The following is a 15,588-nucleotide window of genomic DNA, read 5'->3' on the forward strand; positions in this document are numbered from 1 at the left end:
CGCACGTCTTTGGACTGCAGGAGGTCACTGACGCAAACGTGGCGATGACGTGGAAACTCAACACAGATGGTACTGGATTCAAACCCATGTCGGAACCTGCAGCTCAAGCGCTGATAGATTCTAGTGCTACCTCCAGAAACCTCACATATCTACAAACTATTTTAAAATGTGTATTGCTTTGCTTTTAAGTACACAGATTTGACTGAGGGGAACTATAAAATATAGTTTAAAAGTAACCGTCGTTACAACTGCATGTTTTACAAACAGGCTGTTAAAAAGAATGCCTCTAGCTACCGAATCAGAGGAATGCATGCAACACTTAGATGGTGACCATCAGCTCTGTCACTCACACTTGCTCAGACACTGAGAACGCCGAGGGTGGCGACAGGCTCGCTGCTCGGTGTGGCACCACGAGGAAAACCAGCATGGGTCTGGCAAAGCTTGAGCAGAACAATGACATCAGTGACAATGAACAATGATGTCTGAGAAGAGCCACCTTCAGCAGAGCATTCCGGGAACTAGGAGACACAGAGCATGACTCACAACCCTGGGTATGATGACACAGGCACGTCTTGCAGACCGAGAAGATGTGACACATTTATACATTTACATTTATCCATTTAGCAGATGCTTTTCTCCAAAGTGACGTATGTGTCAGAGAAAATACAATGAGTGCATTACATCTACAGGAGAGACTTGCATGCAAACACATGATGCCTGAGCACATTTATGTTCAGAGACCTCTAGCAGAAGGAATATACAGTATCATACTACTGATCGTGTGTTTCTTAATACAGGATCATTTTGTGAGCTTGGTTCCCTAAGAAGGGGGGTGTGGTGGCGCAGTGACGCAGTGGGTTGGACCGGGTCTTGTTTTCCAGTGGGTCTGGGGTTTGAGTCCTGCTTGGGGTGCCTTACGACAGACTGGCATCCCGTCTTGGGTGTGTCCCCTCCCCCTTCAGCCTTATGTCCTGTGTTGCCAGGTTAGGCTCTGGCTCCCTGCGACCCCCAATGGGACAAGCAGTTTCGGATGGTGTGTGTGGTTCCCTAAGATGAATAATGGTGCCTAAGAAGCACTTCATAATACAGAAATGTTACATTTTGAAATAACGGAATGAAACCAATTACAGTAAATAGCTGGAGCCATAAACCCTGAAAGAAAATCCAACAGACTTAAGAAAGATTGCAAAGTGCTTACAAGGTTACCACAGCTGATTTTAAAAAAAAAATGAGAACAATCTGTCCTTTGTCTGGGTTTTTTATGCAGATGAACATGGAAATTGACCATTCCTAAAGTTCTTAAAATTGTGGTGTTGTTTTACTGTGCAGTCCAGAACAACCAGGAACTGTGAGTGTAAATACACATTGCAATACAGATGATCCACCTTGCTCTATTATATCGGGCTACATAATATATAATCATAAAACAAACTTCACTGTTCATTGTAATGCATGAAGATTTGTCTTACAATAATATCTTTATTTAAGCTACCAGGATGTGCAAATTACTAGCAGGAACAAGTGGAACAGGTAGCACAGGGTTTAAGCTGTAGGCCTCTGATCTTATGGTTCCTGGTTCAAATCTCACTCCTCCTGTGGTCCCATTGATAAAAGTAAAATGGGAAGAACAATCTTAACTCGCTTTGGATAAAGGCAACAGCTAAATGGCAAATAATAATTTTGTTTTCTTCAGTATTTTTTTCACAGCTGCTGCGGTAATTTAGAATGTACTTCTTTAGATCAGAACTGGTAAAATTTGAGATGCCACATAGACATTTGCTGTGAAGGTAAGGTGTTGAAGTTCGTTCACTTAGAGGTCAGGAAAACGTATCCCGAGCTACTATATTTTCACATTAAATATAACCAGCTACAGAGTTTTAAAATGAGACGAAGTCAGATGACTGACAAAAAGTAGCAACAGTCCACTGTTTACCATGGCAACCAAAACGGGACAATGAGCAACAACAAATGGCCTACAAATGTATCAGTAGAACTGCTCCCAGATATCTATCTACAAGACTTGATCATCCGCTACACCCCACCATTAGTGGAACACACTCTCTCTTGTCACTCACACACTATGGGTGAACCTGAACAGCATGTCTTTGGACTGTGGGAGGAAACCAGAGCACCCGGAGGAAACCCAGAACATGCAAACTCCACACAGACTGAGCGGGGATCGAACCCATGTCCTCTCACACCACCCAGGTGCTGTGAGACAGCAGGGCTATAAATTTTTATATGTGCCTTTAAAAAAAAATTACTAGGAATCAATGTGATCAGGAATCGTGGATATTCAGATAAAAGTTATGTAGCTATGTAAATGGGTATCACGGTGGCACAGCAAGTAGTAGTGCTGCTGTCTCAGTTCATGGGTGGTGTGAGAGAATGTGGGTTTGATCCCTGCTCAGTCTGTGCGGAGTTTGCATGTTCTCCCTGTGTCTGCGTGGGTTTCCTCCGAGTGCTCCGGTTTCCTCCCACAGTCCAAAGACTGTTCAGGTTCCCCCACAATGTGTGAGTGACAGAGAGAGAGTTCCACTGATGTATGGATGAGTGATTGGAAGCAGTGTATCTAGCAGTGTAAGTCACCTTGGTGAATAAGGTGTGTGGCCTAGTAACACTAGTACATACATAGTATCTGTTGTGAGTCGCTTTGGAGAAAAGCGTCTGCTAAGTCGTGAATAAATATAGCTACTGTGTGTTGAACGTTGGAAAGTAACATTCTTTACTTAAGAATCACACGTTTGCAACTGTGTCTCTCTTTCTCCTAAGGTAATGCACAAATTGTATTTTCTCAGATGTGTGTCGCTTTGTTTGGACAAAAGCGTCTGCTAAATGAATACATGTAAATGTAGATGTAAACAACACGCACCACAACGCCGGAGCGGATGAGCAGTGGGGGCGGGGCACGATGGGGGCGGGGCACGATGGGGGCGGGGCTCCGGGATCCACCTCTGAGGTCCAGCGCTAAGCCTGGTACAGGGCTGCGGTCCTGCTCCCATGTCCGGCTTTGACGTCCACGTGCTGTTCGCAGCTCCACAACCGACGAGCTGAGGGCGCGCGGCAACAGCGGGGAGATTAAAGGAGTTCCAGTGGAAAGTTGGCGGCGGACACGCGCGCTCCGGCTCGCGGGGACGCGCTTCTTCTCCTGAGCGCTGCGGTCAGTTTTACGAGCGGCGAGTAGAACCACGCGGCGAGGACAGACTGAGACTGGTAAAACGCGGTAGAACAGGAGTACAGGAGCCGGAGTGCAGCGGCGCAGCGAGGAGATGTTTAAACGGAGCAAAAGCAAAGTGCTGGTGGAGTCCGCGTCGGAGGGGGAGGATGAGGAGCAGCTGGAGGAGCGGCATCCCGCGTGCGCGCATCAGGTATGACTGGGACGGTATTAATAATATAATTAATATACACACACACGTGTGACGTTTCTGCCCTTACATTCCGTTCTGAACGGCGTTCAGTAAAAGTGTTTATTGCGATAGGGCGCGTTTTCAATTTCAAAGCTCAAAAGTCAAAGAGAAAGAGTCGGTGATGTTTTACTTACGCTGCTACAAAAAGTAGCCGAAATCCCGGGTCAACAAATACGAGGTGCGATCAAGCGACGACATGATGATGGACGATCGTCGACGGATGTGGTGAAATGTGAAAAGCTATGTTGTGTGTGTGTGTGTGTGTGTGTGTGTGTGTGTGTGTGGTTCGGGGAGCTGGCAGCACTTTGGGACAGAGTAAATATAAAACACGGCTTCGCGGACAGAACTCGTTGTGTTTCCCGTAGTTTTACCTCCTGTGTAGGTTCTGAGTGCCTACACACACACACACACACGTACGTACGTTCATGATCATGGAGCTGAACTTTTACTCCATAGCAAAGTTAATTTATCCTTTTTCACTTTGACACCATCATCAGTTCCAGACGTTTGTGCATGTGTCCCTACACTTTTACCCTTACCACACAGTGACAGGGTATACTTCTTAAGAACTGGGAAACAGGAAAAAGTGATTTAGGAAAGAGTTAAATAAATGTGAGCTGAATTGGTGATCTGCAACTCAACTCTCTGCATTTTTTCCCCCACCGCAGTTCCACAGGTGTGTGTGGATCCCTCTCCTCCGCTGTTGTTCTTATTAGTGTGTTACAGTGAGCTGGGACTGACAGGACACCTCACACACCCCGTGTCTCTCTGGGAAGCCCAGACCATGTCCATTTGCCTGGATTCTCCAAATCTGCTTTTATTTTTCTTCTTATTATTATCTCCATCATCACCATTATTAAGTACTGAGGGTTTCGAGCTCATGTAACAAAGAAAGGATTTTTTGGTCCCTGGTGGCTTGGAGCGGTCATTGGCGTCTTCTCTGCCCGTCGTCGTGTAAAGGAGAATTTGCATGAGATCATTTGCACAAGAGCAGGGTTGCGGGTGGGAGCGGACAAAGATTCACCGAAGTGGCGGCTGTGGATGTGGACCGTCAGGGAAGCGGGTTTGTTCCGAAGCTCGAGTTGCAGTTATGGAAGTGAAAGTGTTTTTGGGAGCTCTCGGTTTTTCTGATGCGCCCCGTCCTTGTGTCATTGAAGAGCCCAGGGCTGCTGCTCCTCTCCGTGTCTCCGTTCAGGTTCCGTCCATTGCCCTGGAACTGTCTGCACGCTGGGCCAGGAGGCCACTGGGCGCAGCTCCGTTCCGACAGCTGGGCATGTGATTTAGCCTCTTAAACTTTATGTTCCTCTGCTTTAAGCTTCTTTTCTTAAGTCAGACATCTCATAAAATGAAGATCATGCAACAATGAACAAATTTGTCCTTGAGATAAAATGAATGGAACTATGAACCCTTCCGCTGCCTTCCTCGTAAATGCAAAACTTAACTCTCCATCCTTTGAAGAGCAATTATTTAATGACGGTATATGTCCAGTTACACAACATAAATGTGAAGACATTTCTAATCATTTGTACACTTGTTTTTCATTATTAACAGTACAGGTTAAATAAGCGTAATCTGAAAAAAAGATGCTATAATATGGTTTTCTCAGCTTTGTTTCGCTAACAGGGGAGATTGTTCTTCCTGCTCATCTTTGATTTACTGTGGTAGTACTTCACAGCAAGCAGTGCACGGACACGTCTGAATGTGTGCGATAACCGTTCTTCACTAACGCAAGCATCCTCAGGCATGCCTCGCTGCTCCTTTACGCTGTTTTCGGCTTCTGTGTGCGCCTGGCAGTTGCAGTGCGGTGCAGTACTTAAACATTACAGTGCATCCTCCTTTACTGAACGTAAGTGTCTCCGTGGGAAAGAAAATTAAGGTGACAACATATTTTAGCTGCTTATTACAGCTAGAGAAGTATTATTGTACACAGATACATAAAGGAGGAAAAAACATACTACAAAGTACATGCTTTTTTTTTTCCTCTCTCATAATATTTACTGCTGCAGCAATGCAAAATAGGGTTAAAACTTTTCCAAAGGCGTAACTGAGTTTAGGTGCATCTGAGCGGTTGTAGGTGCGAGAGAGCAAAGTGACCGCTGAGCCTCCCCCACCTCCCTCAGCCTTTGTGCGGCCGCTTGTTTATATTACCGTTCCAGAAATACTTGATGGCGTGCACAGGAAGGCCTCTGTGTGTCCGAGGCACTTCCTCACCAACGCTTCTTTTGCCTTGTGCTTGCAGGCGGAGGAACCAGATCACGAGGAGGATATTGCAAGTCCTGCTTTGGAGGTAAACCCCTTCCCCTGCACCTCACGTCACAACTTTTGCCTTGTGGATGCGGGGCTGTTTTCTGTAAACAAGCTGACATGCTGTCTTCTCCCTGGTCTGTCCGTCAGCTCCTCGCACGGCTCTCTCTCTCTCCCTGCGGGCAGCGGCTCACCGTTGCAATGTGGGTTTTTTTGCAAGGGCGATGTGATAATGTGTTAAATTTACTGTGTTTTAATTTTTTTTTTTTTTTTATAAGCCTAAACTTACACTTGACCCACCGGTTTTGATATTTCACTGCTGCACTTCAACCTTCTTAAAGGTCCTACTTGTGGAAGGAGCCCCACTGTAACGAAGCACTTTTCAGTTATAATGGATTAATATTAATACTGAGCCCTTTTACCGTTAAAACCTCAGTATTACACCAGACTTGACCAGTAATTTATTGTAGTGAACGGTCAGCAGTCTCCGTCTGAGTAAAGTTTTCGTCCATCACTGGTGTGGCACGACAGTGTGATGCTTCACAGCCCAGGTGGTCCAGGGGGGTGAAATAAATGTTAAATTATAGCCTAAAAATCCTGGACAAACTCAGTTCCACAGGAGGCAGTTTTATCATTTTTACTGTTGTGGGGGGGCAACACTTTGGGAGAAAAGAAACGAGTTAAACTGTCCCCCCCCCAACCAATATGAAAGCGCGGATGTCGGAACCCGGATCTTAAAGTTTGACATTTTTTTAGGTATCTTATGTTTAACCGCGAAATCATGACAAACCAGTGTTCCATGTTGATTTGTTATTCTTATTCCTGGGCGATAATGTATTGTATCATATGACACACCACTCAGTGCTGAGAGTGAGGAAATTGGTAATATAGGCAGGTCTTTGGTCAGGTTGTCATGAACATATTCAATACCTTCAAATTCTTAGTAAAGACAAAATAAAGACTTAACCAGTGTACAGTATGTAATCCAATACTGACAGATAATATAAAACAAGGACACCTTGTTCTGTTATGGTGACACAACTGAGATATGAGTCAGCTGCTGTTTGGTGTAAATTTGCACATTGCAAACAGTCTGTGTGTTTATTTCTAGAGTTGATAAATTTGTGTTGTGGGCAGCAGCAGCTGTGGGATCCAAAATATGTTAAAGATTAATTATTGTCCCTTTTAACTTTAAAGTTAAAGGTAAACGCACTCTATTGGGGCCAGTTTTCCGGATGGGATAAAGGATACTTATCTTAAAACTGCTTGAGACACCAGTGGGCGAGTATTCAGAGGAAACCTGGTAAAAGACTGTACGGTAGAGATTTGGCACATGATACCGTGGCTTTCATGCACTGTTTGTTTTTATTCCTTCCCCCCATTAATTTAGCTGGGCTGCTCACCCATGTGTGACCCACTCAGCAGAGATGTATGGTCCATCTGACAGGGTGCAGTGGTCCAAGAAGGCTTCCCATCATGCCATTTTCATTGGCCAAGATTTGGCTAGAGAAGCTTATAGGAAACAAAGGCCAAATTCTGTTATTATTTAACTCTATTACCAATCGCATTTGTACTGGAATGGCTGTGACAGTAAGACACAGTTACATGTGGTGTATAAATTAAGAACCATTTGGTGGGTGTTTGGTTGCCATCATATTTTTATAGAACTTGAACAGTTAAATTAAACTTAAATATGATAATTTTACTGAATAGGGGAAGGTATGATTGAGTAAAAATGAGATTGAATATTTCTGCTGTACATGATCTACAGTACATATACATGCTCTACATAATCTTAAAGTATGTGGTTTTTGTACACTGTGGATGGGTGGTTGGATGGATGGGTGCACGAGCACTGGCAGTGAGCTACTTGAACAGTAGAAGACACTGCAATTTCAACTCTGAATTTTCCAAAAAATTTTTAGTTTTAACTTGCTGATTATGTCGGGTTTGCTAGCATTGTTCTGCACAGATTAAAACAAATCTTTCCCGTAAGACCTTGGTTCTTCAAGTAAGCAAACTTTTCTTATTGTTGGTTCAGGAGCTGAAGGTCTCTGTGGGATGGCCAGCGCTGCCCCCCTGCTGCAATGTGGGTGGGGGGGAAGGGGTTGGAAAGTGGCCCTGGGTGCACTGGTCCTCCCACACAGGGATGTACATTCCTCTCCTGCTGAGAGGCCATCTCATCATCACCAGACCCTCTGGATCCAGAGTAGTGTGGAGGAGTTCATCCAGGGTTGAGTGCATCTCACTGGGAGCATTCGTACCACAGGAAATCAAAGTAACTAATGCATGGATGGAACTGTGGTTAAACAAAATGTTTAACAGTACCACAGTCTTGTTCGATACCAGTATTATTTATCACTTCTTGTAGAAATCTATCAAAACTGTGAGGCACTCTAAATGCATAGTGCATCAAAGAAGTGGTGTTTCAGGCAGCACAGGGCCCTGAAAATAAGATGGTAACAGTGCAATGAAATTTCTAATATCTTCTTTCCTACAATTATTAATATGCTGTGTTATTAGATGATAGCTAATGGCAGAGGACTAGGGGGTGTGGTAGTGCAGTGGGTTTGGCTAATGCCTGCTGTGTGGTGGGTGTGGGGTTCGAGCCCCGATCGGGGTGCCCTGTAACAGACTCCTCGGCCTCGCGCCCCGTGTTGCCCGGTAGGCTTCGGCTCACCCCGACCCTGCTCAGGACAAGGGGTTGACAATAGAATGGAAAAATGGCAGAGGATGTATTATTTCCAAACTAACAGGGCCTTATCAAACTGATAGGCAAAACATTATTTTAGCCCTAAGTACACGAGTTTCTCCAGAACAGTTGCTTTTACAGCATTCTTGCCAGTGCTTTAACAAGTCTGTTTAACATGCCTTGTTCAGAACATGTGGTACATGCCAAGTAGGGGTAGCTTTTTTTCCAGCAGTCATGTCAGCAGTTCAAGGGGGGCATGAGGGGATTTTGTGTTCATTCTAAAAAATGTCCTTTGAATTATATCTATACAGCCACAGGACAATTTATTCAGTATAAAAGCAGGCCATTTGACATCTACCTGGATTAATTTTACTAAGGCTGGTTTGTTTTGAAGTGGAACTTTGTTTTTGGGTAGATGGTGTGTTTTCAGAATGGCCCGGTAGTCCCTCTCAGAGGAATGTTGCACATTTTATTTAGGGTAAGTGGTAAATGATACTTTCACTTAAATTCCCATTGTTCTGTACAGACACTTTCAGTTTACCCCTTTATATAACAAGTTAATGTTTATTCTATCAATTCAAGGTAAGAATCTGTATCAGGGGCATATCAGTTGGACATGGGATTTGAATTTAGGCCCTTGATTTCAAGATGCCTCTAAGGTGATTATCCTCCATGCTACCTGCTGGCCCTTTCTTACAATCAGTACATGGACATGACTAATGATGTAGCACTGGGAGTGTGACAGAGCCCAGTTGGGCACATTTGTTATTATACAGCTCTGCATGCCTTTGGCTTTATAAAAACAGTATTTGCTGACCCTTTGCTCCCAGGACTCTGTGGTTCTGGTCAAAGATCCTTGCCATGCAGTCGGCACTGTTTAATGGGAGAACAAGTTGCATTCCTGGGTGACATATAGAAGGGAGGATGGAGCATAGTCTCTCTTGCCTTTCTTGGTCACTGAGAGTCAACTGTTTAACCAGTTACTCTATTGCTTTTCAAAGTAAATAAATGTTTATTGAACCTGAAAGACATAAAACTTGTCAAAAAGCTCTGACTGCATTGCAAGGACAGTAGTGGCTGTCAGGTTTCCATGTATAGTGACTGAAGAACTCTGGTTTGTTGATGGGTTGAGGATGTTTAGGAAAGTTTAACTCCTTTGCTGGTTGGAACTGCAGCACTACAGAGAAGTCCTTTGTGTTTTACCTTTGCAGTGGTTGTTTTGATAGACCTTCAGGGAGGACTATTAAAGATGATTTTATGAACAGGAAATTTAATAAAGTTAAAACATGCAGAATTTTTAACTTATGCAACCCTGTCTTGTAATGCATAAAATCACACAGCATGACATGAACATTACAGCTGAAAGGCATCCTGCATTGTAAAGTAAGCCACAATTAAACTGGTTTAAATTCTTGAGTGACGGAGGAACTCGGCTAAGTGGGAAATGTTCTGAATGTGCTTTAGTTAGTTTTTTTTTTTTTTTTTTTGCCTAGGAGCATATTTGAGGAGCTGCCCTATGTGTGTCTGTGGTACAAGCTTTTGAATGAAAGCACATTCCAGATACAAAGGATGAATGTTATTATAGGATTAGTTACAGAAGTAGCAGCTCAATTACATTTAATTGAATATTTGTGCACCTATGTATTAACATGATTATAGAGCACACTCAAAGTAAATGTCACCAGTTACCCACATTTATAGTACAGTATGCCACACACACACACGGTTGTTTATAATGAAAATGTAAATCTAGAGAGGTCAATCATGCATGTATACAGTAAACCTCCTGTAGGGGATTCCTTACAGCACAACCCTCATCCATGGCTAAGGGTTTGGAGCCATCAGTGAACAGCAAAGTAAACCAAGTAGGCACTTATGAGAACAAATTTATTAAACTGTAATTGTAGTTATGCTTAGTGTAAGGCCACAGGGGAAAACATGGGCAGCATGGTAGCACAGCAAGTAGCTCTGCTGTCACAGCACCTGAGTGGTGTGGGAGGATGTGGGTTTGATCCCTGCTCAGTCTGTGGGGAGTTTGCTTCCTCCTCCCTTCGTGCTGCTATATACATCCAGTTGTATAAGCTGCTTTAATAACTTGAATATCCTTACAGTAGCATAAATAAAAGCACACCTCAAGTGAAGATCATGAGGTGTCAAACATTTGCTAGTAAATGTATTCAGTGGTGTCTACATGCTTTGTGGAGAAAAGTTGAGCATTTTCTTTATATTGCAAACATGCCAGCCAAACTGTCAGAATGTCTTCCTCCCCTGTATTAACATGTACCCTGTCTCACTCTCTGGGAGGTGGGCTTCAGATCTATGTTATGCTACATTGAATAAGCAGTTATTGCTAATGAGTAATTGATGAAAAGTTAGTCATATTTCTTGTTAAAGAAATTTTGGTATGGTCATGCATAAAGTACATTTTTAGTTTTAAAAAAGTTAGGTGACACATTTCTCCTCAGAAATGATTGCCATTATTTTTTAGGGGGGAGGGAGAAAAAAAAAAAAAAGAAAAAAAAAACCCCCCCCCCCCCAAACAACTCTGCTCACAGCAGGGATTTGCCCAACACTGATTTCATGGAAGAAATTAACCCCATTAGGTAAGGGATGAGTATTGTGATTAAACTTATGCTCTGAAGTGTCTTTTGAGTTGGACTGTTAGTTGTTGTAGCTTTCTTCCACCAAATGTAATATCATCAGAAATTTCACTTTTTGACAAGGGAGGCATGCTGGTGCAGCAGGCTTGGCTAGATCCTGCTCTCTAGTGGGTCTAGGGTTTGAGTCCTGCTTGGGGTGCCCCCCCTCCCTCTCCAGTCTTGCTGGCTGTGTTGCCAGGTTAGGCTCTGGTTTGCCATGACCCCCCTTGGGACAAGCGGCTTCAGTGTGTGTGTTGATTATGACATTTTCACAGCTAAGGCAGAGGTCCCCTATAATGGCAATATAAGGCAAGTACATCTTGTAGCTCAGTGAAGTACAGTAGTGTTATGTTTTAAAATGGAATAGTAGTAATATACATTAACATTGCAGTTTTTACCTAAGCTGATAGTAAACATTGTTTTGTCAATTGGTATCAACACTATATTCAAGATATACCGGAAAAGATGTTATGCTCCGTGTATATTTTAACAGCTGTACACAAGGACCCTGTCCAGCCACCAACCCAAAGCCAGAGACCACCACCCAGCATAGCCAAACAGTTTCATGACATGAAATCAAGAATCTTACTTCAACCCACCCACCAAACCAAAATCTAACCTAACCCACAAAAAAAAAAAAAAAAAAAAAAAAAAAAAAAAAAAACCCCCACCACATCAAGTTTAATACACCAACTCAAAACCACCAAACCATAACACCAACTAACAAAGCATAACAACCTACCATAAAACCAACCCCAAAGCCTAACCCACCAACACAAAAAAAAAAACCCAATCATCACACCAAAGCCAAACCAAGTCTAATCCAAAGAACCAAATCAAGGCTAACCCACCAACACAAGTAAACCATCAACCAACCCCAACAAAGCCAAGCCAACAGAAGACCAAGCCTAACTCACCAGCCAAACCAACAAACTACACCAGCCAGGTACCAACATGAGTATTTCATTGAGGTTATCAAGTGGGCCCCTCCTTTAGTTGGTGTTTCATTGAATTAGGCCCACGACACCTCTGGAAGGCTCAACAGTGCAGGCCAGCATCCCAGACACACACCCCCTCCACACACATTCAATACCCCTCACCCTCAACAAATACTGCTAAACCACAGCTCTGTACATTCCTTTGAAACCTTACCTCTATACCTCCTACTAAAGCAAGTATAAATGCACCACACCACAAATTTAAACTATCCTACTTAACAAGGCCACACCTCCTTAATTAACACCAACTGCCTCCCATTACTTACCACCTACCACTAATTTTCCACCATTACACACCTCCCTCCAACCTGTAAGCCCAACTACCCTTCTCTCTTTTCAATTGCCTTCACCGCTGTCTCGAATATCGATCTCCCCTAGCAATGCCGTAGCTGAGAACCATAAACATTTAAAACAAAATGTTATTTTAGAGAAATTTGAATGGTTTTTGCAGTGGACAAAGTTTACTGTTATTGTGATCGTTACTTTTTTCTGATCTCATCATTTCAGTGTTTGCTGGTTAGAGGCAGGGGTGGAGCTAGGAATTCTCCACCCCTCGAAGAATATTGTATGCTCAATCATGTGGGGACCTGCATTTTAAATTATTAGTGTCCTTAAGTCAAATAGTAATGCAGAGAATATGAAGTCATGTTTGGAGCATTCGTTCATTTGAGAAATGTTTTTTTTTTTTTTTTTTGAAAGAAAATTTAGTCCTTTATAGCTAATGTCTTTATGTACATAGTTTCAGATATTTCTCCTTTTAAATAAAATGAAATGTTTCTACAGTTTTCAGAAAGAACTATCTCTGTGCAGTACTAAGCTAACCAAACCAGTTTCCCAGATGTCTTCAGAGATACCGTTACCTCTGCCGATGCTCTGCTGCACATTGCTTCCTGCTCTCATGATCTTTTATCTGCAGCTCTTTGTTTTTCACACACATCATTTCCATGTATTAATGTCTTCCGCTCACCCATGTAGCATATTAGGCTCTCTGCCGGTTTTCTGTTCAGACATCTTGCTTCAGATCAAGTATGCTTATTTCAGTATTTTTACATTTTCCTGCATTGGTTTTTTTCCCTCTCTTTTGTATGTGTCTTACAGGAGGTCAAAGTTAAAGTCAAACCCAAGAAGTTGAAAAAGGACAAGAAACTCTTTCCTCAACTCTTTGCTCAAGACGATCAACACTTTCTGCTGACTGGTGTCAGTTCAGCACAGAACAGAGGGTAACTTCTCTCATATGAAAATATTTTATTGAATTACAGAGGGTATTTACATGCAGTCATATTGATCAATCCTTAGTGGAGGCTTTGCTGGTCAGAATTTCTCTGTCAGTATCTTCATTGCTCTTTTGTTATTGTTTGTTTGATCTTTTGAACCAGAGAGGTCTCCATGATCCTCAGATGAAATAGACACATAGCAGATGGTGTGTGGCCTTTCTTAGCAATCCACACAACAGGAACTGTAGCTCCCTTGAGTAGATTGTAGAGATTCTGCTGTGTGAAGAGACAAACGTTCTTTTATTAGCACAAAAAGTCGCTTGGGAGACTATGGCACGGTCACCTAAATCTCATGGTGTGAGAAGAAAATATTGTCCTGTCATCCTTCATTGAGACATCTTTTGATCTTCTGTGTTAGTTTTCCAAAAGACCTTTTATGATTAGATTCCATACAGATCGCCATGTTTTATACATTAATGGACCGCACTCATTATGTTTGTTTTATTCTTCCCCTTGTTTGCATTCCTTATGGTTCCGGTTTCAGAGTGATTGGAATGTCACATCTGATCTCGTGAAAGTGGTTGAATAGGTTTAATTTATTAAATAAAGTCATGCACACAATATGATGTGAAGTGGCTGGGATGCTTTAACTTCATGCGAGACAAGACACTTGTCACGCATCACTAGTGTGGTTGAGTGGATTCCAAGTTAGGACCAGAAGGTGGCGGACTGAAATCCCAAGTGGTTCTAGTTGTCAGATTTGTTCATCCAACACAGGCACTTCAGTGGATATCTATGTCCATAGGAGAAGGTAGAGGAAAGGAGTGCATCTGGAACTTTAAGAAGTATAACTTACCCTGCATGACTAATTAATTGTTGCTGATCAATATTGGAGGTGTTTCATGTTTCATGGAAATATTGATAAGTAAACTTGTTTCAGAACATCCAGCAGAAAGGGTAAAGAAGAGGAGAAGGGCTTCTGGGACAGTGTCACCATGACCATGAAGCAGATCACTCCCACCAAACGAATGGGCAAGATGGAAGGCTGGGAGCCACCCAGCACTGGTAAGATGACTGAGGTGCTGGAGGAGCATGTGGCCAGAGACTCTGTCCTTCCACCCAATGAAGATGCCTCCTGGACTGGCTTTGAGGAGGACTCATCTAGATATACCAGCCTGTCAGATCCACCATCCTCTGGGGTTCGATGGACCACCAAAGCCAAGGGCAAACTGGCTGGCATAAGGAGGCGGAGTCGGGGTAGTCTTAACGAGAATTGGGAGGGGCTCAAATAAGGCTGAGCCTTGCACTAGACAAAAGAATACAACACCTGCCTGTCAATGTGCTGCTGTACTGGACCATGTTTTAATTATTACACAATGGGATGTTAGGTCTAATTTATAAGGTTTCTTTTAACACCAGTGACAAAAATGGTGCAAAAAAATACAAAATGGGTAAACTCAAGATGTGGGATATTACCCATGATAATCTGAATGTCTGGATTGTAAATGAGGGTTGGATCTAAGTAAAAAGCTGTAACAGATGGTGGGGAGGGGGGAAACAGAGGGAGCATATTAAAGCCTTATACTACTTCAGACTGTGTTAAACACTGACCATGATGCATTTATCAGCTGAATTTTAAAGCTAAATCAGTTTTTGGTTCTTTATGAAATGAATCAAGCAACTTTTTCATAGTATGCTGGGAGTTATTTCTAACTTCATGTGTGGGCCTTTGGAGGGATTCTAAGATGGAACTTCAGGCTGTTTTTGAACTAATTGACTCATTCTGCTGATTTCAGTGTAAAAAGATTTGAATTGACTGTGAGTGTGTGGTGTGTACTTTTCTTTGAAAACCTGGTTTATCACTTAAATTGTACTGGACAAGGGCATTTTTAGCCAGACAAACTGGCCCTGGTTTAGGTGTGTTTTTAGCAGATTCTGATGCTATTGACAAGTTAATCTTATTTATATCGCATTACGTAGACTGAGAATTTAAATTTATCCATTTGAAATTTTTTATGTATACTTTATAGGGAAGGATGGAATACTTTATCTGACTTGGAAATGTTAGACCAAAATAGTATTTGATTTTAGGGCAGAGGTTCATGAAAATACCTGCATTAAACTTCATTCTGCATTCTGATCACTTCTTCTGATGCAGCAAAGCATCCAGTGCTGGTTGCTGTGCAGATGTGCTTTACTTGGTAAATATTTTGCATAATCTTGCTAATTGTATTTAAGTAAATCTTCTGAAATGTTACGAAAATCATGTCCCTTGACTGAAATATAACATTTGTATAATCCATTTAAGGGTAAATGGTTGGTTTTAATTTTGATTCATGAGCTGAAACATTTTGTCTACTATATTTATATCTTGCCTTTGTTTGATGTCAACTT

At 42.4% G+C, this 15,588-nt stretch overlaps 1 protein-coding gene across 1 annotated transcript; it reads left to right on the forward strand.

The window, feature by feature from the left end:
- Positions 1–2,923: 2,923 nt before the first annotated feature.
- LOC108924000 (testis development-related protein-like) lies at positions 2,924–15,533 on the forward strand. The gene is made up of 4 exons (XM_018735093.2): positions 2,924–3,368; positions 5,647–5,694; positions 13,079–13,200; positions 14,135–15,533. Exons 1-4 carry the CDS (start codon positions 3,270–3,272, stop codon positions 14,484–14,486), a joined length of 621 nt encoding a protein of 206 aa, XP_018590609.2. The 5' UTR covers positions 2,924–3,269; the 3' UTR covers positions 14,487–15,533.
- Positions 15,534–15,588: the final 55 nt, after the last annotated feature.

This window comes from Scleropages formosus, chromosome 1 (genome assembly GCF_900964775.1).
Source record: "Scleropages formosus chromosome 1, fSclFor1.1, whole genome shotgun sequence".
NCBI lineage: Eukaryota > Metazoa > Chordata > Actinopteri > Osteoglossiformes > Osteoglossidae > Scleropages > Scleropages formosus.